The 23,467-nt window shown below is 39.6% G+C and overlaps 1 protein-coding gene across 1 annotated transcript in view; it reads right to left on the bottom strand.

The window, feature by feature from the left end:
- LOC133818778 (uncharacterized) overlaps positions 1-23,467 on the bottom strand; it is a 38,824-nt gene that overhangs the window by 2,762 nt on the left and 12,595 nt on the right. Inside the window, exons 5-6 of the mRNA XM_062251828.1 lie at positions 22,029-22,085; positions 21,288-21,592 (exon numbers count right to left, since the gene is read on the bottom strand). Of these exons, the coding sequence (XP_062107812.1) occupies positions 21,288-21,592; positions 22,029-22,085 (362 nt within the window). The remainder of the gene's footprint in view (positions 1-21,287; positions 21,593-22,028; positions 22,086-23,467) is intronic.

The following is a 23,467-nucleotide window of genomic DNA, read 5'->3' as shown; positions in this document are numbered from 1 at the left end:
AAATATTTTAATTCGTACAAGTGAATCTATTTATTTCTTTGTATATATTTTAGGACTGTAAATTTCAATTTTTTTTTAAATTACAGAATTTTAAAAAAATTATAAAAACATAAATAATAGTTTGTAACAATTCTGTTATTAGCTGTTACAATTTTTTATTTAGTTTGTAAATGTTGTTTACAACATTATAAGATATGGTTACAAACTTGTAAACTTTAGTTACAAAAAAACTATATGGTACAAATTTATAAATTTTATTTATATAAGAAAAAGTTTGTATTGACGATTATACCCTTTTATATTTTTGTATTTTTTTCCAGATTACGTATTTTTAATATTTTGTTTTAAATCTTAATTGTTTTTATAAACTTTCCTGTAACGCCCTAAACTCCAGGGACCGTTACGGTGTGCCTTATAAACAGTGCTAAACTCGCTAATCGAGTCATTTGGCCAAGATCGTGTAACTAAGTATGATTAGCGGTTTTGGGATTAAAATTTTTGGTTAAGATATAACGTCTCATTAGAACGTTTACTGTATACATTAAGATCCCAAAAATATAATTTAAAGGTCTATTACAAGAAAATATTTACAGCCAGCCGATCTAAGCGGCAAAACAGGGTTTAACCCTAGTTTCTCTTTCAACCCTCGGCCGTGGCGGTCGAGCAGCCGCATATGCACCACATAGCACCTGTGAGCCGAAGCCCAGCAAGAAAACTTAATATGCTCATGATCAGTAATAACATGTCATCAAATCATAAGGCACACGCCTAGCAAATATAGCTCTATTCAAGCAGGCAAATAAATCCACGTAATGATGGGTATCCAGGATAAGGAATCCTACCCTCCTGAGTGGATGACTATCAAGTCAATCCTAATCAGAATAATGATTTAATACTGGTGGTTCTGGTAACCATACCGGGCTTATAGCCCTAAATAGAAGAGTGACAGTGGTAATAGTCACTAAGGTGGGTTCCGTTCCCATTAGCCATGTGACGATAGGGTCACCGGGGATTTATAAATAAGTGATCATTTCACTAGCTTGAACAAGATAGGTACTCGATGAACTAGTCACCAATATAACCTATCACATGACCATAGAGTCACAACCATGGGATTCCGCTCCCTAGCCATGTGATAAACCGTCACCTAGGCCTTTGGCCCTGGCTCTGAGTAACTAGTCCTACACTAGTCAAGCGCTTATAATTTTCATCGACCTTAAGGTCGATCCAGCATTAATGCTCCTAGAGTAATTCAACGCTGATATTGATTAGATCTAATCTTTTATTGGCCCTGCGTTCATGACGCTTATGCCATTCTCGGCTCTTAGGTCAGTGATATGCGATCAGTGCCGACCTTGACTAGTCAGTGCCATACACAAGTAAGCAATGCTACCAAACATATATCATATGTCAAATATTTGAATACATGGCATTTAGCATGCTTACTCAAAAATTTCTAGCACAGTTAGGATCATGCATAAACACAGAGACTCAAGCTCTGACCAATCTCATATTCAATATTAACGGCATGCCCTAATCACATGTTTATCGTGCATCATATGCATCACATTTAGACATTCAACATGCATCACGAATAACCATGCATGTAACATATACACAGGGTACAGTTTTCTTACCTCTGGTTTGAGCGAGAATTAGAACAAGAACGACCCTTGAGAACGATCGATCCTTTAATCCTTTAGCGGTCACCTAGTCATAACCAAATACAACCTCCATTAATGAGAATCATAAAAAATAGGGTCTTGATCTAAACCCCACTCTCGGGACCCCAAAATGTACTCACACGGTGAGTAGATTCGATCCCGGGCCTTAAGGATTGAAACCCCGAGCCAAAAACCCTTAAAAAAACACTCAAAATAGGGTTTTGAAGAAACAGGGTAGCGCTGTAGCGCTACGCCCCCTAGTGCCCCAGCGCTCAAGACAGAACCAAACTGCCCCAGAACCTCTTCAGCTAGCGCTGTAGCGCCCCCTATTGGGCACTGTAGTGCTACCTCCAGCCTGAAAATGCCCAGCAACTTCTTCCTACGATTCCACCATTTCTAACCCAAACCAAAAGCTTCCAAACATCAAATTAAGTCCCAAATTAACCCAAAAACCATCCCCACATTTCCTAGGCACCACAACCCAAAGAACCCTAGCCAAAACTCCAATCAATTCCCAACTTTCCAACTGAAAAACCAGCTGAAACTCAACTAGGAAAACAGAGCAAAAACAAGAGTTCTAATGGCTAAAAACTCACCTCAATCTCAGCAACACACCCTCTTTAATGGTGGAGCATAACCCTAGCTTATCACAGCTTGGTTCCTAAAAAAGAGCTTGAAAATTCAAAGAGAAATGGCGGAGAAATGACCATTAGGAGAGAAGGGAAGTGAGACTCTGTTTTTGGTTAGCTTCTACAGCCTTAATGGCTGATATAAATCCTTAAGGGTGAAAAGACCTAAATGCCCCCAAGTCTAAAATAAAACCTTAACAGCCACCAAGGGCAAAATTGTCCTTTCGCACATATTTTGTTAATCATAATTAACACCCTCTGATTCTCGCTATTCTCAATATTCTCAAATACCAATAAATCATATCCTATTACCCTATAATTCCTGGTAATGTTCTAATCATTAAAATCACCTCGAGACTCACCCCGAGCCCCGAACTTAAACCCGTTATAACCAGACCGAACACTTGCATTTCATGATCGTCTCATGCCGAAAGGCTCGAACAAATCCACATATAATGTGGTACCATTCATAACTCACCCACATGCACGAATATACACAATTACGCCCTCAACAGGCCAAATTACTAAAATGCCCTTATAATTAAAAATAAACGCATATGCATGCATATAATCATTTAATAACATAATAAATCAATTATGGCCCTCCCGACCTCCTAATCAAGGTCCTAAACCTTATTAGGGATTTTGGGGCATTACAACTATCCCCTCCTTACAGAAATTTCGTCCTCGAAATTTATCTGAATCGCCTGGAATATAAATTCCACACAACTGATTCCATTTTCCCCACGTCGTTCTCTTGACCTCACTTTTTCTACAACATACCTTAACCCAAGGTACCCTTTGTTCCTTAGAACCTTATTTCTTCTGTTACAATCTGAACTGGCTATCCTTACCGGAATACCTAACCTTAACCTTCAGATCCTTATGACTTAACTCATGAGTTCCTTTTAACCCATGTCCACTGCATGGAAATACATAACACACTGTATACAACTGACAGTGCCAAAGATAAGGTTGATCCGAAGTCAATCTAACCAGTCCTATCTAGGATTCAAACTGTCATACTACTCGAGGGCTCAACCTGCCCTTAGCTCCTCACCCCTTTCCATGGTGATACTTTAAGGAAGATACAATCTTCTACTTGGAACTCCATGTTCTTGCTTTTCAATTCAGTAACACTTTTCCATTTACTCAGAGAAGTGAGCATTCACGCTCTAACCTCTAAAAATCTCAATGGTCCCCTGAACCATCACATGATCAAGAATCAACACCTCACCCATCTCATTCCAATGAACTGGTGCTAAGCATTCTCAACATACCTCATCTCATAAGGTACCTTTCCAATACTGGATAACTCTATTTCTCTCTCTCTGATTTACCATCAGTCTAAGAATAATGAACTATATTGAATCTCATCTATATACTTATTGCCTTCCTTAACCCTTCCAAGACCTGGAAGTAACAATAGAGTCTTCATCTGATAAGATAGACCTTGAGTTCTCAAGAAGGAACACTATCTCTCTCACATTGAGATCTGATTACTGATCAGTTGCGTTACTTATCCTTACTTATAGAAATGAACTCACTTGGAAAAACTGGTCCATAATGACTCAACCTAAATCACGCTGACCCACTATCCTGGGCAGCTCCATCGCAAAACCCATCGCGATTCTTTCCTCATTCCCATTACAAAATACTCAAAACCTGCAATGACCTTGCTGATTCCCGATACTCTGTTTTGACATGTTAACAGGTTAAGAACTTTATCATGCATTCCATTATGCCCCTCTCCATCTCAGGCCACCACATAAAATCTTTCAAACTCTGATACACTGACATGATGCCTTAATGAAGAGAATAAGACATGCTAATCCAGAATCTCCCAATTAATCTTAGTGTCCATCGGATTCCAAATCCGATCTCAATACCACAATAAACCCATATCTGACACTGTATAATCCTTAGCTAATCTAGCTAAGACATTCTCCTCAATCTTCCTGTCTGTGGTTCACTTAATTATTTTCCCCTTTTTAAATCTTTCTGAGATAGTCATCTCAAGCACGAACCTGGCCACCTGGCCCACCAGAAACTCTACTCTAGTTCTGGTCTGAACCTTTAACCAACATGTTGCATAGGCAATCACTTATCTCTGCTACTAAGGTGTCATAACCACCTACTTACTTATTCTGATTTGCAGGAAGATTCAGAACTCTTTCTCATGACACATGTAATATCCTGCCTGTCCAAGGAAATTTCTGCCTACCGAGGCATTCCCTGACCTTGGCAAATCTCTGCAGAGAAAACATCACGATACCATCGTCCAAGAGAATCACAATTCTCATTCAAATAAACCTTTGAATGCTCTATTCTTCTGATTCACAAACACTTGGTATTAAACAAATTCCCAAATCATAACTCAGCACTCCCAGTGCCCTTATCTGTTATAACAGTAGACTTCTGCATAATCCTTTCCCTGATCTCTAGTTGGTACTAACCAGATCAAAAATCCACCTTAAATAATACCATCTAACTCACTAGCTGAACCTTTAATTATTACAACTCCACTGAGCCATTCAAAACAATGTCCTAAAACCTGAATCCATTCCTAGCACCAATTCATTTACCATTCTATTTTTTTCACATAAAAGAACCCTGGCAAATCCCCTGAAAACACATCCAGAACTCACAAACTAATTCAGTCTGTCCTGACTCCACTGGCACAATCTAAGTGGTATCCACCACACTAGCTAGGAGTTCCATGCATCTCTCTACCATAAAACAATAGCTCTCACTACAGATGTCATAAGCATATCAAATCCATGCACAGTGTCAATTGTCACAAGGCTTTCCACTCTCAAGCCCAAGAGTTACTATATCTTCCTTGTCATTTAAAATTTCCCCATAATTACTTAACCAATCCATACCCTGGGTCAAACTAAAGCCAGTCATAACCAGCTTTATCAAAATCACTGATAAGTCCTTCAACAATAATTCACCCGATCTCTTAAATTACCAATACAGTATCACTTTTTCATCATAACATAACCATATGACCTGTATATCAACTTTATGCCTCTATATATGCAACAAATAAAAAACAGCATGGCACCAAATTAGTCAGCACAAAATAAAGATCAGAACCAAAAAGATGACCTGCCACCCCCGAGGAACTAGTCTCGGTCTTAGACTCTGACCGCCTCGGAATAAACACTCGAGTTGGAATCGAGCTGTCTATTCCATTTTTCTCATCCTCTCTTAGCCTTGGGCAATTCTTCATGATATGCCCAACCATATCACTTGCAAAACATGCCTTTGCTCGGCATTCTCCCAAATGACGCCTCTTGCACCGAGTGCATATTGGATAAGTCTTCCAGCTTTTCTTTTTGCTTGCTCCAATTAGTGGAGATACCATTATCTGAGCTCCGTGCTCCCCATCACTCTTCTTCTCATTTCTTATGCTCTCAATAGCAAGAGCCTTATCTACCACCTGAGCATAGGTAGAGACTTCATGCACTGGGGAAACTCTAATGCCCTGAGCTATTCCAGGATTCAATCCCTGAACAAACTTTTTCTTCCGAGCTACATCTGTGGGTACCATGTCTAAAGCAAACTTGGCCAACCCATCAAATCTGCTAACATACTCGGTTATTGTTGCCTATCCCTGAACGAGACTCAAAAACTCATTCATCTTAGCAGTCTTAGCTGCATCACAGTAATATCTTTCGTTGAACAGCTGCCTAAATTCTTTCCAGTCCATCACAGCTGTATCGCGTGTCTGGGATACTATTTCCCACCACGTCCGGGCATCATCCCGCAATACAAATTTCGCACAAGCCATCCTATCGTGATCTACCAGCCCCATACTGTCAAGAATGGAACTGATCATGCCCATCCATTGCTCAGCTCCGAATGGATCTAGGCCTCCCTCGATGACTGGAGGGTAATACTCCTGGAATCTTCCACAGAGGAATTCCCACATGCTCTCAACCCTAGGCTGAGCCAAAGCTGATGCCACTCCTGGCACAACCAAGGAAGAAGTGTTTCCCAACAGGTTCCGCTGTTGCTTTAGACACCTAATCTCTTCCTCATGCCTCTGCAATCTTGATTGCAAATCTGTGAACATCTGCTGAAAATTCATAGGAGCAGATGAAGAACTGAAACCCTGGCTATAATTCCCAGCCTTTGTATAACCACCACCAGGCCTCATTATCTGCCTTGAATATAAACCTGCTGATTGAATCTGCAGTCAATAACTTGACCCATTAATCATGATGAGCATATCAAGAGTTTTCCCCACGCGATCAATCTTACCACACCACAATCACTAACCACTTGCAATGCTAAAAGCATGCCCATGGCATTCATACATCAATCATAAGTTCTGCTCTTCCAACATTCACACCATGTCTCCAACTCCAGCATGCAAATATTACAATTATATACATTCATGGAGCAGGTAATCATATGTTCACATTCATATAAATATTCACGAAGCATATAATCATATAGTCGAGAGCCAGGCTCTATTAGAATCTCATGCTCCCTAATACAATGTGCAGGTAAAGCATTTACATTCTATTTAAGCAGTTAAGCACATAACTACATAAATAGTTACCATTCCCTGAGTGAAGCTATCTTCAGTGACGAGTGTACATGCCCGGCTTGTCTTCAGGAACCATAAAACTTGGCTCACTCTGATACCAAGTTGTAACACCCTAAACTCCAAGGACCGTTACGGTGTGCCTTATAAATAGTGCTAAACTCGCTAATCGAGTCATTTGGCCAAGATCGTGTAACTAAGTATGATTAGCGGTTCATGGATTAAAAATTTTGGTTAAGATATAACGTCTCATTAGAACGTTTACTGTATACATTAAGATCCCAAAAATATAATTTAAAGGTCTATTACAAGAAAATATTTACAGCCAGCCGATCTAAGCGGAAAAACAGGGTTTAACCCTAGTTTCTCTTTCAACCCTCGGCCGTGGCGGTCGAGCAGCCGCATATGTACACATCGCCACCTAAGCTCTTCAACTCAAGGATGATCCAACCTTCTTTTTCCTTTACATGCATCACATAGCACCCGTGAGCCGAAGCCCATCAAGAAAACTTAATATGCTCATGATCAGTAATAACATGTCATCAAATCATAAGGTACACGCCTAGCAAATATAGCTCTATTCAAGCAGGCAAATAAATCCACGTAATGATGGGTATCCAGGATAAGGAATCCTACCCTCCTGAGTGGATGACTATCAAGCCAATCCTAATCAGAATAATGATTTAACACTAGTGGTTCTGGTAACCATACCGGGCTTATAGCCCTAAATAGAAAAGTGACAGTGGTAATAGTCACTAAGGTGGGTTCCGTTCCCATTAGCCATGTGACGATAGGGTCACCAGGGATTATAGATAAGTGATCATTTCACTAGCTTGAACAAGATAGGTACTCGATGAACTAGTCACCAATATAACCTATCACATGACCATAGAGTCACAACCATGGGATTCCGCTCCCTAGCCATGTGACAAACCGTCACCTAGGCCTTTGGCCCTGGCTCTGAGTAACTAGTCCTAGACTAGTCAAGCGCTTATAATTTTCATCGACCTTAGGGTCGATCCAGCATTAATGCTCCTAGAGTAATTCAACGCTGATATCGATTAGATCTAATCTTTTATCGGCCCTGCGTTCATGACGCTTATGCCGTTCTCGGCTCTTAGGTCAGTGATATGCGATCAGTGCCGACCTTGACTAGTCAGTGCCATACACAAGTAAGCATTGCTACCAAACATATATCATATGTCAAATATCTGAATACATGGCATTTAGAATGCTTACTCAATAATTACTAGCACAATTAGGATCATGCATAAACATAGAGGCTCAAGCTCTGACCAATCTCATATTCAATATTAATGGCATGCCCTAATCACATGTTTCTCGTGCATCATATGCATCACATTTAGACATTCAACATGCATCATGAATAACCATGCATGTTACATATACACAGGGTGCAGTTTTCTTACCTCTGGTTTGAGCGAGAATTAGAACAAGAACGACCTTTGAGAACGATCGATCCTTTAATCCTTTAGCGGTCACCTAGTCATAACCAAATACAACCTCCATTAATAAGAATCATCAAAAATAGGGTCTTGATCTAAACCCCACTCTCGGGACCCCGAAATGTACCCACGCGGTGAGTAGATTCAATCCCGGGCCTTAAGGATTAAAACCCCAAGCCAAAAACCCTTTAAAAAACACTCAAAACGGGGTTTTGAAGAAACAGGGTAGCGCTGTAGCGCTAACCCCTAGCGCCCCAGCGCGCAAGACAGAACCAAACCACCCGAGAACCTCTTCAGGTAGCGCTGTAGTGCCCCCTATTAGGCGCTGTAGCGCTACCTCCAGCCTGAAAATGCCCAGCAACTTCTTCCTTCGATTCCACCATTTCTAACCCAAACCAAAAGATTCCAAACATCAAATTAAGTCCCAAATGAACCCAAAAACCATCCCCGCATGTCCTAGGCACCACAACCCCAAGAACCCTAGCCAAAACTCCAATCAATTCCCAACTTTCCAACTCAAAAATCAGCTGAAACTCAACTAGGAAAACATAGCAAAAACAAGAGTTCTAATGGCTAAAAACTCACCTCAATCTCAGTAACACACCCTCTTCAATGGTGGAGCATAACCCTAGCTTATCACGGCTTGGTTCCTCAAAAAGAGCTTGAAAATTCAAAGAGAAATGGGGGAGAAATGACCATTGGAAGAGAAGGGAAGTGAGATTCTGTTTTTGGTAAGCTTCTACAGCCTTAATGGCTGATATAAATCCTTAAGGGTGAAAAGACCTAAATGCCCTCAAGTCTAAAATAAAACTTTAACAGCCACCAAGGGCAAAATCGTCATATCACACCTATTTTGTTAATCATAATTAACACCCTCTGATTCTCGCTATTCTCAATATTCTCAAATACCAATAAATCATATCTCATTACCCTATAATTCCCAGTAATGTTCTAATCCTTAAAATCATATCGAGACTTACCATGAGCCCCGAACTTAAACCCGTTATAACTAGACCGAACACTTGCATTTCATGATCGTCTCATGCCGAAAGGCTCGAACAAATCCACATATAATGTGGTACCATTCATAACTCACCCACATGCACGAATATACACAATTACGCCATCAACGGGCGAAATTACTAAAATGTCTTTATAATTAAAAATAAACTCATATGCATGCATATAATCATTTAATAACATAATAAATCAATTATGACCCTCCCGGCCTTCTAATCAAGGTCATAAACCTTATTAGGAATTTTGGGGCATTACATTTCCTATATTTTATTGTTGAGGGGTAAAATTGTAACATCTTAGTAGTGTGAAGTTTTGTTGATGTGTATTTAGAATGAACACAACATATATTTTAATGGAACGAGAATAGTATTGTTTGTAGTGAGTATACAAGACAACATCAACTGTCTCATCACCTTGAATCTGTGATGCATTTACTTTGTACTTATTTGGATAATTTTACTTTATTGGTTTGACACGAGCCTATTTTTAAAGTATATAATTGTATTTGTTTTATTTGTGACATAACAATATTTTTCTGTTTGGTTGAAATGGTCATATGAAATACAGTCAAAGCTCCAATAATATTAATAACTAGAAAATGAAACAGCGCTTTGCACCATCGTTTAGAATTTTTTTTTTCTTTTCAAAAAACCAATTTATGTCTAATTCAACAACAAACGTTACAAAAAAAAAATTTAGTAGAATTTATGTAGTATATGTTTTTTTAACCATATTTTGATTAATATGAATATTCTATTTTTTTATTGTTTTTATAGTTTTTTTCTTTATTTTTTCAAATGTATAAAATAAGCCATAGTTTTTTTTGGTTGCAATAAAATAAGCCATAGTTTTGTATTAATAAAATAAGCCATAGTTTGCTGTATGGAAATGTGTTGAAGTTTAAAAATTAATTGCAAGTAAAAATTATATAAATATGTTTTTTTAAAAAATAATTAGACATATGAGAATTCTTTATTTATTAAAATGTGTTTGCTAAAAAACAATATAAATATTAATAGTTTTAATATACTGAATTATTCAAGTAGTATTATATAATTGACATTATATTATCATCAAATTATTTCATTTCTATTTTTCTAATCCAAATATTATTACGTATTTTTTGTGTATTATTATAACATTATTTTGTTTTCTATTAATATGGTTATTATTAATGTCACAATATTTAATTAAATATTTCAATCGCTTTTAAAATTATTAAGAAAAAATTTAATTGTCTATTATGAGGAATTACATTTTATTGAATGTGCTTCATAATTTAATATTTTTGTTATTATTTATATTGCTATATATCTATTCTCATACGTATAATAATACAAATTTACAAAAAAAAAATGCTTGATTTTGCAAAAAAACATAATAGTACATTTTTACATTCTAATAAAGTTTTTTTTTCTTTTAATTTTACAATTTTAGGTAATTTTGTTTACATTTTTACATTTTTAACTCATAAAAATATATAGCAATATTGCTGTTGTAGCAACTTGCTCAAAAGATGGAGAATGTTTTGGACTAATAAAAACAAAATTAAACACAAAAAATTAATGATGAGTTAGTATGCATTACCAAATAATATAGTGTGATTTGTTTTATTATATATAATATATTAAAAATATTAAAGCAAATCATACATGAACAGTTTTTTCCCTATTATAATGTGTATAAAATAACAAATGAGAGTAAGTATAATTATCGTCATTATTTTTATTACTATTATTAATTAAAAAAAACTGCAATAAATCAGATTACAATTAAGTTAGAAAAAAAATATTAATATTAATATTTGTTAAATTAAAAAATTAGTAAAAATCAGAAATTAGAGAAAATAAAAAATTAAAAGGAAAAGATATTTCATTAAAATAAAAAAATACCATTTTATCTCTTTAAAGTTCTCCTTTATCATTATTAGTTTATTATAATTAGATTAGAAAAACATTAATAAATGTGACATTAAAAAATTTAGAAAAAAAATCACAAATTAGAGAAAATAATAAAATATTTGAAGAAAGGGATGTCACCTCAAATTAAGAAATTAAAAAAATTGAAATAATGAAAACTAAATAAATTAAGAAAATTCTAATAAAAAAGAATATGTAAAAGTTCCGACAAAAAAAAAATTATAACATGGTCCTATAATAAAAAAATATATAGTTTGGTTGAGACAATTTTGATTCTACAATAATAATGTAACAATTTTCTTATTTTATATTGCATTAATAAAGATGACATAATAGGAAAATAGTTATATTATAGAAACTATATTATAATGATGTACAAACTTTTTATGAAATGAAAGTAAACCATATGGCAGCAAGTAAGTTTTCGATATAAAGATTTATATATATATATTTATATATATATATATTACACCCAGATTTCGAGACTTGAGGTTGTGACCTCGAAAGTTTGATCCGTCAGGTGTGAATTCGCGACAGCTAAAATACATGTTCGTAATCTAGACGTCGAATCTTCAAAGCAGGTGACAACCTCGAAGAGGGGTAGCCTCGAAGTCCTTATAAGCTCGAAAAACAGAACAATCGGAGTATATCCATTGTCGGGCAGCCTCGGATCAAGCGGACCGAGCTTGGCATAAGTGTGAGCTCGGAGTAAGGCGGTCTCGGTGGTATTTACCCACTCCGAGTTGGTTTTGGGAAAATAAGGCAACTCGTAATTTACTCAGAGACTTAGACTGGCATGATGCTGATTGCTGATCTCGAACAGCTTTATAGGTCACTTGATGAGACGCATTCCATACATTCAAGAGATATTTATTGTTGTAACTTCCCTGCAATAAAGGGATATTAACTAGTTGGTTATACACTCCCTGGTCTTCAGGGGACGTTTCCTTGTATATAGAAGTTACAGGCTTTAAAGTCATTAAATTTATTAATATACAGAATAACTTCCCGAAAAGTGTGGGATAGTATTCTGAGATCTCCCCTATAAATAGAGAGGTCATGTATCATGGTAAGGGACCCAAATTTTGGGATCTTGAGAGAACCTTTGGAGAATTCATTCCTGAAGAATTTCCAGAAATTTCCTAAGTTCTAATAACAAAGACTCGTGGACTAGGCAGAGTTAACTGCTGAACCACGTAAAAAACTCTCCTTGTTTTATTGTGTTATTCTTGCCATAGCTCTTTACTGTTTACGTGCTCTACATTTTAAGTTGACGAAAAACGGCGTCAACAATATTCTATATAACAAGTGTGTAGATAACATAAATTATTGGTTTTAAGAGATTTTTATTTTTTTCGGTTAACTTTAACAGAATATTCTTATATTTAACAGAATATTTTTATATTTAACGGTAGATTGTAAACATAACTTAAATTTAAATAAAATTAAATAAATAAATTAATTAAAATAATATATTTTTTAAATATTTTAATAAAACCATATATTTTATAACTTAAGTAAAATTTAATTAAATTTAAACTTAATATTATATTAAACATATAATATATAATCTTTTGTTGTAACTGCCAAATTCAAAAACTAGAACAAACATAAACTAAAAAAAAATGATATTTTAAAGATATTTATGATTATTTAAATAATTAAATCATATTTATTTAAAAATAATAAAGACATACATATCAATTTTTTATTTTATAAATTTGTGTGATAGTTTGTTTTTTATCAAGTGATTGGAGTTATTTTTCTTTATCCAATTCACCAAAGAACATTGTGAGATATATTATAAACTAAAAATAATTAATGTATGTATACTATTATTAATTTCTTTTTAAATATTATTGTATTTTATATATATGTCATGTAGCCATGTAAATATATATGTTAACGTTGTGTTTGGATGTCATATATGTAAAAATTATTGATATAAATATTTATATATACTATAGAACTATATATAGTAATCCGCTCCCTCGAGACCCCGAAGAAGTACTCGAGCTAGAGTTCCGGTTAATTTAACTGCTCCGGTACCAGCGGGAACTAGGAATAACCGAGCCCCTACAAAGGCTCGGACTCAAATCCCTGGTAACACGCAGAATGTTACCGACCCAACACGGGCGAACTCCGGATCGTCTAGGCCTCGAAATGGGTGGTAGCCACCGTCACCCATATGATTCCCTCCATCGCCTATAAGATACCCTTCACCGCCTCGCAGGAATGCTCAACCAGTTCGAGATGATGAGGAAAGACGTGCGGGAAGGAGACAAGGTAGTAGAGAAGCCTTCACGGAGCGGAGAGGCGCCCAGTGTTAGGAAAATATTGTTTTGCCTCAATGGAAATGATTATAATATTACAACTCTATGCAATATATTACAAATAAATAATGATTGATTGAATAAGATTACAACTCTATAACTGAAAATTACAAATAAACAAAGAAAAGGAAGAAGATGATGATGAAGAAGAGAATGGTGAAAATACAACTCAAAGAAAAATGTTACAAGTAAAGTAAAATGTATGAAATAAAGAAAAGAAGATTACAACCTTTGAACAAGAAATACAAGTAATAGGAACAAGAGAATAAGAAGAAAACAATGCAATAGAAAGAAGAATAGAAATACAAGAAACTCTCACTTACACAACCTAAGTGAAGAGGGTTGGGGATCACCAACTTGAACAAGGTTTAAAACATTTATCCAAAAGCTTATTTCCCCCCAACTCAAGCACTAAGGGATCTCTCTCAGATATTGGAAAAGCTTTATGGAATTATCAAGCCTCAAGGTGTTTCTAGACAAGTGCTCTAATGGATAGAAATGTTGTGTCTTTCAAGTGAGCTATATGCTCCTATTTATAGAGTTTAGAGACACCCTTTGAATTTCAAATTCCACCAACCCCCATGGCTGTTACCAATGTTCAATTGGATTAATATGGAATTAAAAAAGAGATTTGGGAGTTATTTGAGTTTTTTGAGCTGTTCAACAAATATTGAAAAAACTAAAAATTGGTCAGTTTTTTGGCCTGTGGCCGCGGCCAGAGACATTGGTGGCCGTGGCCACTGGTCTCTGTCCCACAGACCGCGGCCACTGACCAATTTCAGCACAAAAAATTGTGCTGTTTTTCCAAACGGTTCCAAACCCTCCCAAATGATTTTGTAACTCCCAAAACACATTATTAGGGTTAAAATCATATCTCTAACAGCCATATCACATATGGCTTTATGAAATTCATCTCAATATTGTGTAACAACAATTTTACACAATAAATGGTAATATTTGGAAGTTACAAATTTGTAACACCAAATATGTTACATTATTTGGATATATCTCATATATCTAAATATTTTAACTCTCTATTATATGTTACAATATGTGACACACTTTGTCACATTTATTTAATCTAAAACATTATATTATAATATAATATAATTTTACATTCTATTATAAAATAATATAACACCCAGTCTACAAGAAGTCAAATGTCCCGGTCTCGCACTGCAGAGACGAGGCAACATGAAAGAGACCCATCTTGGAATAATCATGCGACAAGCCTTACCAGTGACGACTCAGGAGAAACTAGATCAGTCAGTATGCATGATCGAGGTCAAAAAAATACTAGGAACCATAGGAATCGCTCTGACCTGCGGGAACACTTGAATCAGAATCGCGGTAATGGTAACCCGTCGAACCCAGACCTAAGAGATCGCCTAAATGGGCGCAAAGATCTCCTGTGAAGGCGCGAGCCTGGAATTGTGATCAATGATAGCCAATTTCAAGCAAGACCCTTTGCGGACTCGGTTCAAGAAAGAATTGATCAGTTGGAAAAGGCCTTTACGCTTTCGCAAAATGAGCGAGGTCGGAGTCGGGATGAGGATTCTGACGAGGAGCTCGAACCATTCGCTCCCCATATTTCCAACACTCCGTTTCCTCAAGGGTTTCGGATCCCACATGTCCCACCTTTTGAGGGGAAGTCCGACCCATACAACCATCTGAGTACATTCAATACCATAATGAGAGCAAGTAATGTGGGTTACGAGCTCAGATGCATGTTATTCCCAACATCGCTTACGGGACTAGAAAAAAGTTGGTTCGAGAAATATAAAAGACATTGGATCACTACTTGGGATCAGCTATCAAGGGATTTCAAGAAGCAGTTTAGAGCCATGATTGGGATGAGACCCAAGGCATCAACTCTGACCAACATTCGGCAACAGCCAGGCGAGACGTTGAAAAGCTACCTTACGAGGTTTAATTTGGAAGTTTCCCGAGCTCGAAATGTGGATGGCAGCGATCATCTAATGGCTGTCCAAGCTAGGGTAATGCCAGTAAGTCCTCTCTGGGACGATATGCAGAGAAAACCGGTGAGGTCCTTAACCGAGTTTAATAAGCGAGCTCAGAGTTTGTCAATGTAGAGGAGGCGATGTCGACACTGAATATGACTTCTCAGCCCATAACTACAACGATAAACGTAAACTCTGCCTCAACCTCAGCGGACCCACCAGTTTCAAAGCCTACTGCAGAAAACCCTTCCAAAAGAAAAAAGAACGAAGGGAGTAACCCCGAGGCCGAAGGGGGAAAGAAGAAGAAGGGGGAGAGGTACCTCTCCGTGTACAAAGTGTACACCGAGCTCAACAAGTCTCAGGAGAATATATACCTGGCTAATGAAAACCAGGTCCCTTTCAGGCGTCTAGACCCCATGAGAAATCAGAAGTCCAAGAGGGACTCCAGCAAGTACTGTCGTTTTCACCGAGACATTGGGCACACTACTGATGAGTGCAGGCAGTTGAAAGACGAGATCGAAGGATTGATCTCGAGAGGTTATTTAAGACAGTATGTCAAAAACCATAATAATAATCAGGCATCTACTAGCCAGAGGGCAGCTGCGCCACAACCTGCCCAAAACAACAATTCCCGAGAAAGGGAAGAAGATAGGCCCCCTCCAATTGATGGAGAAGACGTGATAACCATCTCAGGTGGGCCTCATCTCGCAGGAATGGGTAGGAATGCCCAAAAACGATATGTGAACGAGCTAAAAACTGGGGACGGGTCTCCTTATGAACCCGAACCTAGAGCTCCAAAATGCCAGAAGATTGAATCTCAGCCGATAACCTTTACTGAGGACGATGCGTCCCATGTTCAGTTTCCCCACAATGACCCACTGGTCATCACTCTCCAGCTCGCGAATAAGAGAGTTCACCGAGTTCTCATTGATAATGGGATCTCCGTGAACATCCTCTATAAGGCCACCCTAGAAAAGATGGGACTCGCGCTTCGAGACCTAAAAGCATGTGCAACGACCTTGTACAGTTTTTCAGGAGAGGGGATTGCTTGTATGGGGTCCATCGAACTCCCGGTAACCTTGGGAGACTACTCGGTCTCAGTAACCAAGATGATGGAGTTTGCAGTAGTGGACCTGCCATCGGCCTCAACGTGTTGTTCGGGAGACCCGCCCTAGTAGGGCTGGGGGCAGTCTCGTCTGTAAGGCATCTGGCCATCAAGTTCTCGACTTCTAGTGCATCGGGACACTAAAGGGAGACCAGTTAGCCGGAAGGGAATGCTATAGCATTTCCGTAAGAGGAAAGAAACAAGCGAGCGAACAAGCACTCGTCGTTATCCAGAATAAGGACAGGACGGTCTTGGAGACAGATGAAGAGATCGACCCAAGAGTGGAGGAAAGAGCTGATCTCGAACCATTAGAAGAGCTCGAGGATGTCAGGCTCGAAGAGTCAGATCCCTCGAGAACGGTAAAGGTCGGGAAACATCTACGCGAAGAAACTAAATAGCAATTAATTTGCTTTTTGAAGAGAAACCAGGATGTCTTCGCGTGGTCACATTCGGACATGGTAGGAATAAGTCCAAATATTGTGAGCCATGCGCTAAATATCGATAAAAGCTTCCCACCGAAGCAACAAAAGCGAAGACAACTGGACGACGATAGAAAAAAGGCACTGAAAGAGGAAGTCGATAGGTTAAAAGCAAATCGATTCATTAGGGATGCTTTTTACCCCAATTGGGTAGCCAATCCAGTACTGGTCCCGAAACCTAATGGGACGTGGCGAACCTTTATTGACTATTCGGACCTCAACAAGGCCTGTCCAAAGGACTGCTTTCCCTTACCGCAGATTGACCAGCTCGTGGATGCCACGACAGGGCATGGACTGATGTCATTCATGGATGCCTATTCTGGATATAACCAGATTACCATGCATGCCCCTGACCAGGAACATACGAGCTTCATAATGGACAAAGGACTATATTGTTATAACGTCATGCCATTCGGGCTCAAAAATGCTGGGGCCACATACCAGCGGCTTGTGAACATGATGTTCTTGGAGCAAATAGGGAACAACATGGAAGTTTATGTTGACGACATGTTAGTCAAGTCCCAACTTAACGATAACCATGTTGATGATCTTGAAGAATGCTTTGCCGTGCTCCGGAAGTATAACCCTCAGAAATGCTCCTTTGGGGTATCTCTAGGAAAATTCCTGGGTTTCATTGTAAACGCTCGAGGAATAGAAGCTAACCCAGACAAGATATAGGCCCTGATCGATATGCCCTCACCTCGAAAACATAAAGATGTCTAGAGTTTGACCGGCAGAATGGCGGCACTAAGTAGGTTTATCTCGAAATCTACAGACCGTTGTCTTCCGTTTTTCAATCTGTTGAGGGGAGGCAAGAAATTTGAATGGATGGAAGAATGCGAGTTGGCCTTCCAGGAGCTTAAAAAACACCTCGCATAACCCCCTTATCTTATCAAAACCTATTACGGGAGAAGTGTTGTATTTATATCTTGCCACTACCGAGCACGCCATAAGTGAAGTGCTCGTACGAGAGGAAGAAAAGGTGCAAAGGCCCGTATATTACGTCAGTAAAAGGTTACTGGGGGCAGAGTCGAGATACCCCTTGATGGAAAAGCTAGCTCTCAGCTTAATTCATTCATCTCGGAAACTTCGACCCTACTTTCAAGCGCACCCCATCCATGTACTATCTGATCAACCACTAAGACAAGTCTTGTCTAAGCCAAACGCTTCAGGTCGACTTCTTAAATGGGCAGTTTAGCTCAGGAAATTCGAGATCACCTACCATCCAAGGATGACCATTAGGGCACAAGCCTTGGCAGACTTTATAGTGGAATGTACTGGCATGACCAACGATGAAGTTATAACCCCGGCCCACAAGCTATGGAAACTTTACGTTGATGGGTCATCTAATGAAAATGGATCGGGGGCAGGAATAATTTTGATCACTCCTGCAGGAAGCAGATTTCTTTCTTCCTTGAGATTTGACTTCAACGCATCAAATAATGAGGCCGAATACGAGGCTTTACTGGCGGGACTTCGTATAGCCAAGGAGCTCAATGCTAAAGCAATACATTGTTACAGCGACTCCCAGCTAGTGGTTAACCAAATTTTGGGAGAATACCAGGCTCGTGGCACGAAAATGGCAGCTTACTTAGAAAAGGCAAGGTTAGCATTGGAACATTTCGAGTTTTACACGATCGAACAGGTCCCCCGAGAACAAAACTCGAATGCAGATGCCTTAGCTCGGCTCACTACTTCCACCGAGAATGATGAGCTAAATGTCGTACCAATTGAACATCTCTCGGCACCTAGTATTAACGAGCCAAAGCAGGAAGACGTGTGTATGATTGATTCCGAGCCTACCTGGATGACTTCGATAGTCGAATATCTTGAGACCGACGTCCTTCCAAAAGATCGGAACCAGGCTCGAAAGTTGATGTATCAAGTCCCCCGTTACACCATTATGGATGGAAGGCTGTATAGAAGAGGATATTCCATGCCATTACTTCGGTGTGTGACTCCACCCGAAGCCAAGAAAATCATTGAAGAAATTCACGAAGGGTTCTGTGGAGACCATACTGGGGGGCATAGCCTGTCCAAGAAAATCATACGCCAAGGTTATTTCTAGCCTATCGTCAAGTCGGATTCTTTTGAGTACGTAAAGAAGTGTGATAAGTGCCAGCGATTCACCACAATTCCTCGAGCTCCACCGTCTGAGCTGACTATGATGACCTCCCCATGGACATTTGCGGTATGGGGAATCGACCTCATAGGCTCTCTCCCAACTGGCAATGGTGGAGTGAAGTACGCAGTAGTTGCCGTTGACTACTTAACGAAGTAGACAGAAGCAAAACCGTTAGCAACTATAACCTCCAAAAAAGTCCTTGACTTTGTAGTGAAGAACATCGTATGTTGATATGGGATGCCAGGGAAAATTGTATCCGACAACGTAACCCAGTTCGACAGCGATCTGTTCACCAACTTTTGCGAAAAAAATGGAATAATAAAGAGTTTTTCGTCAGTAGCCCATCCCCAGGAGAATGGCCAGGTCGAAGCTGTAAACAAAACTCTAAAAAGTTCGCTGAAGAAAAAGTTGGAAGAAGCAAAAGGACGATGGCCCGAAGAATTTCCCCAAGTCCTATGGGGATATAGGACTACGGCCCGAACATCGACGGGAGATACCACGTTCTCTTTGGCGTACGGTTGCGAAGCTATGTTGCCAGTTGAGGTCGAAATTCCCACAATTCGAGCCCTTTCTTACGATCAAGCCTCGAACCACACCCAGCTCGAAGAAACTCTTGACCTGATCGAAGAACGAAGAAATGAAGCTTAGCTAAAAATACTAGGTACTTCAACAAGAGGGTTCGGGATCAAAAATTCGATGTGGGAGATTTAGTGCTAAGGCGTGTATTCTTGGCAATGCGAGATCCAGCAGCTGGCGTGCTCGGGCCAAATTGGGAAGGACTCTACCAGATAGAGTCAGTCATTCGACCCGGTGTTTACAAGTTGGCGAGATTGGATGGGAGTCGAGTACCACGAGCATGGAATGGCGAACATCTACGACCTTACTATCAATAGTGTAGGAAGAATGTTGCCTGTAACCATGCTTGTTTATTTGTACTGTTTTGTCTACTTTTGGATTTTGTCAAATAAAGATTTATTTCGTCTAATATGATTTATTTTTTCAATCTCTCTTAATCTAATAACCTATGGTCACATTCATAGGATATTAAGGGGGCATCATTGGTATATATACCATCAGCTTGAAAAATAAAATAACATATACGAAATACATGCAAGTGTTTGGAGATAACCAAATACGCGAGCTAAGATAGTTTGGATATAACCAAACTATCAAAAACATATAAGTGTTTGGACGTAACCAAATGCGTGAGCTAAGAAAGTTTGGACATAACCAAATTATAAAAAGATAAAAATGTTTGGATATAACCAAATATGCGAACTAGATTAAAAATATCAGTGTATGGATTACAAACCAAACACGACCTTAATAGGTTTGGAGCAAACCAGCTAAAAATAATCGACAGTAAGTTGGAGCATAAACCCACTTCGAGTTAAGTCGAGATCGAGGCTGGAGTATCTTATAAAACAATAGTTTCGAACTCATAACCTCGGAGAGACAACCGAGGACAAGAAAAAGTAACTGAAAAGTAAGATATAACTAAACCATTTGCATTACACACCATACAAGTACTTTCGGGTTCATGGTTAAAGTAATATCCGACCTTGACAAATAACGAGATCGGAAGCGGATAATTCGAGCAAATTGTGCATGAATGCATTGAACTTCGAGCCTAAATCCAAACTATGTTTGTGTGAATAAACAAGCATATACGATTCTTTAATATAAAATGTGCAAAATATTTCAAACCGAGAAATGTAAAGCATATATATTAAAAGAAAGTCAAAAAGAAAGAGAAATTGTATCAGCCCTACGGGCATAAATTAAAACAATTACAAAAATAAAGGGACGTAGCCCCGAGGAAAGATTTATGAAGGAGCAGTCTCCTTAGCCTTCTCAGCACCAGCAGCACTAGACTCTCCAGGATGAATAGCATGACTACCCTTCTGAGCTTCCCGAGCAGCCTCCTCCGCTTCAAGCCGAGCATGCCATTTGGCCACGAACCCTGGCTCAAAAGAGCCAAGGAAGCTGGTGTCGAGGTCGGTGTTGCTGGCCCAGATCCTATACATGGCCAGATCAATCGCCTTGTCCTTCTTCTCTTTAAACTCGGCGAGGAGACAATCCTTTTCATTCTCTATTATCTCGAATGTGGTGGCCTTCTCTTCCTCAAGCTTGGCATTGGCCTTCTCCAGCTCCGCAAGCCGAGCATTCGCCTTTTCAAGCTCGGCTGTCTTAGCATCGACCTCTGTCTTTGCAGCCTTGAGCTCATCAGCCGTCTTAAGCTGAAGATCCTTCGACTCTTGGGCTAAAGACATGCTCGAGTGCACCTCATTGGTCAGCTTATAATTAATCTGAGCTGAGACAACAAGAGCCTGAAACACAAAGAGATTGAATTAGAACATATGCCAAGGCACATAAGCAATTAAAAGTAAGTTGTGAAAATTTACCGCGACAGTAAGTTCAATACTCTTATCATAAAGAGTATTGCAGTCCCGAGCTTTATTCATGAACTCCTAGTGCTAAGCGTCGAAACCCGTAAGGCTCTGACCCACACAAGTCAGGATATCCGAGCCAATTACAGCTCCGTGGGCCCCGGCGACATTGTTAATCACGAACTCATCAACATGAGTTCGGACCGATGAATTGTGGCCAGAGGAAGCGCGGCAGAAGCAGCCGAGATGGGTGCGTCGAGCTGGGCAGTCGGGTCTTCGGCTGTGCTCGCAGTAGTTGAAGCTGGTGGAGTCTTCTCAGTTCGCTTGAGGACCTTGGAGGGTCGGTCCGACCTCCACGGGCCTCGCGGGCGCTTACTTTTTTGAGCCCCTTCACCACTAGTGAGCACGAAATCAAGGTTGGAATCCATGGCACCTGCATAATAACAATTAAGATTTAGAATGGTGCTAACAGACAAAGGATAAAAAGACAAGTGGAGAAAAACCTAACTGGAACTCTCCCCCGATCTTGAGCTCGATGACCACGAAAATCCCCATCTTTAGAAGAGGCGGGGGGAGTACCTTCCCTATAGGTGGACGTCAACCTCGAAAGGTCCCTATAGTCATTGGTCCCATATTGGACGGCTATTCCGTTCTATACCTCGTTCAGGCTATACATGATGTCGTATTTCCCGAGCCAGCTATCGAACCTATGAACCCATTCATCTACCCAAGACCATACATAAAAATGGTTTTTATCATCCTCACACAGTACTTACCTATCGGGTTTATGCTTTAATAGGGAGGGGGACCACATTTTCGAGCTTAGGATGATTGTACCTTGCTCATCCGAGCTCGAGCTTGAGGCCTCGTCGTTGGCCTCGTTCCCTGATTGCGAACTCCTTCGGCGAACTGGAGGCGGAGGCCTCACCTTTCTCCTTGGGGGGAGGATGCCCGTTGGCAGAGGTACGAGCTCACAGTGATCATATTTTTTTATTGGACCAATCCGAGGTGGACTCATCCTTTCCCAAGAGCCCGCAAGCTCAGAGCTTGTCTTTGTGCAAAAGATATGAGAGGGATCTCCTGCCGTAAGGGAGTTGGAGCAGAGTCTCTATATGCTCCTTCATCTCATCAGTGGGAGCAGGGCGATGATAGTTGGCTGGAAAATCAAACGCATTTCAACTAAGTACGGGCCTATAAACAAAAGTTCGAGCACAGAAAAGAAGGAGGTTGAGATACTTACGAATCCGTCTGAACGAGTAGTGTCGAGACGGAGCTAGGCCATCTGTCCAGAAGAAGGCCTTCTTGAAGTCAGGAGGATGATTGGGAAGATCCTCGAACATATTTTTCTCCTTGGGGTAGCTTGAGAGATAATAGAAGCCATCTCCTCCCCGAGCTCTGGAGGGATTGCTTTTTAAACAGAAGAGATACAAAATCTCCTCTGGCGATGGTCCTTCCCACTTCAGCTCGTGGTATAGCGACCTCAGGGCAGACACAACCTTGTAAGAATTTGTGTTGAGATGGAAGGGGGCCAACCCAACAAAGTCTGTGAAGTCTTTGAAGAAAGACTTCAAAGGCAGTACTGCTCCTGGCTCCAAGCCGCGTATCTCAGCTTGCTGTCAGGATTTCCATCTCTTGGAGTGCGGCAGCTTCGCTTGTGGGAGGTCGGTGCTTGACACCTTAGCGAGCCTGATAGTCCTACACCATGAAAGGCCAGGATATCGATTATCTGGCCTAGCGACGTAACCGAGATCCAATAATGCTCGACCTCAAAAAATTCCCTCCTTGGCTGTGAGGTAGAGGGCTCCCCCATCAGTG

The sequence above is a fragment of the Humulus lupulus genome, chromosome 1 (genome assembly GCF_963169125.1).
Source record: "Humulus lupulus chromosome 1, drHumLupu1.1, whole genome shotgun sequence".
Lineage (NCBI taxonomy): Eukaryota > Viridiplantae > Streptophyta > Magnoliopsida > Rosales > Cannabaceae > Humulus > Humulus lupulus.
The sequence above is the reverse complement of the archived record's forward strand: the minus strand, read 5'-3'. Positions and strand labels throughout refer to the sequence as shown.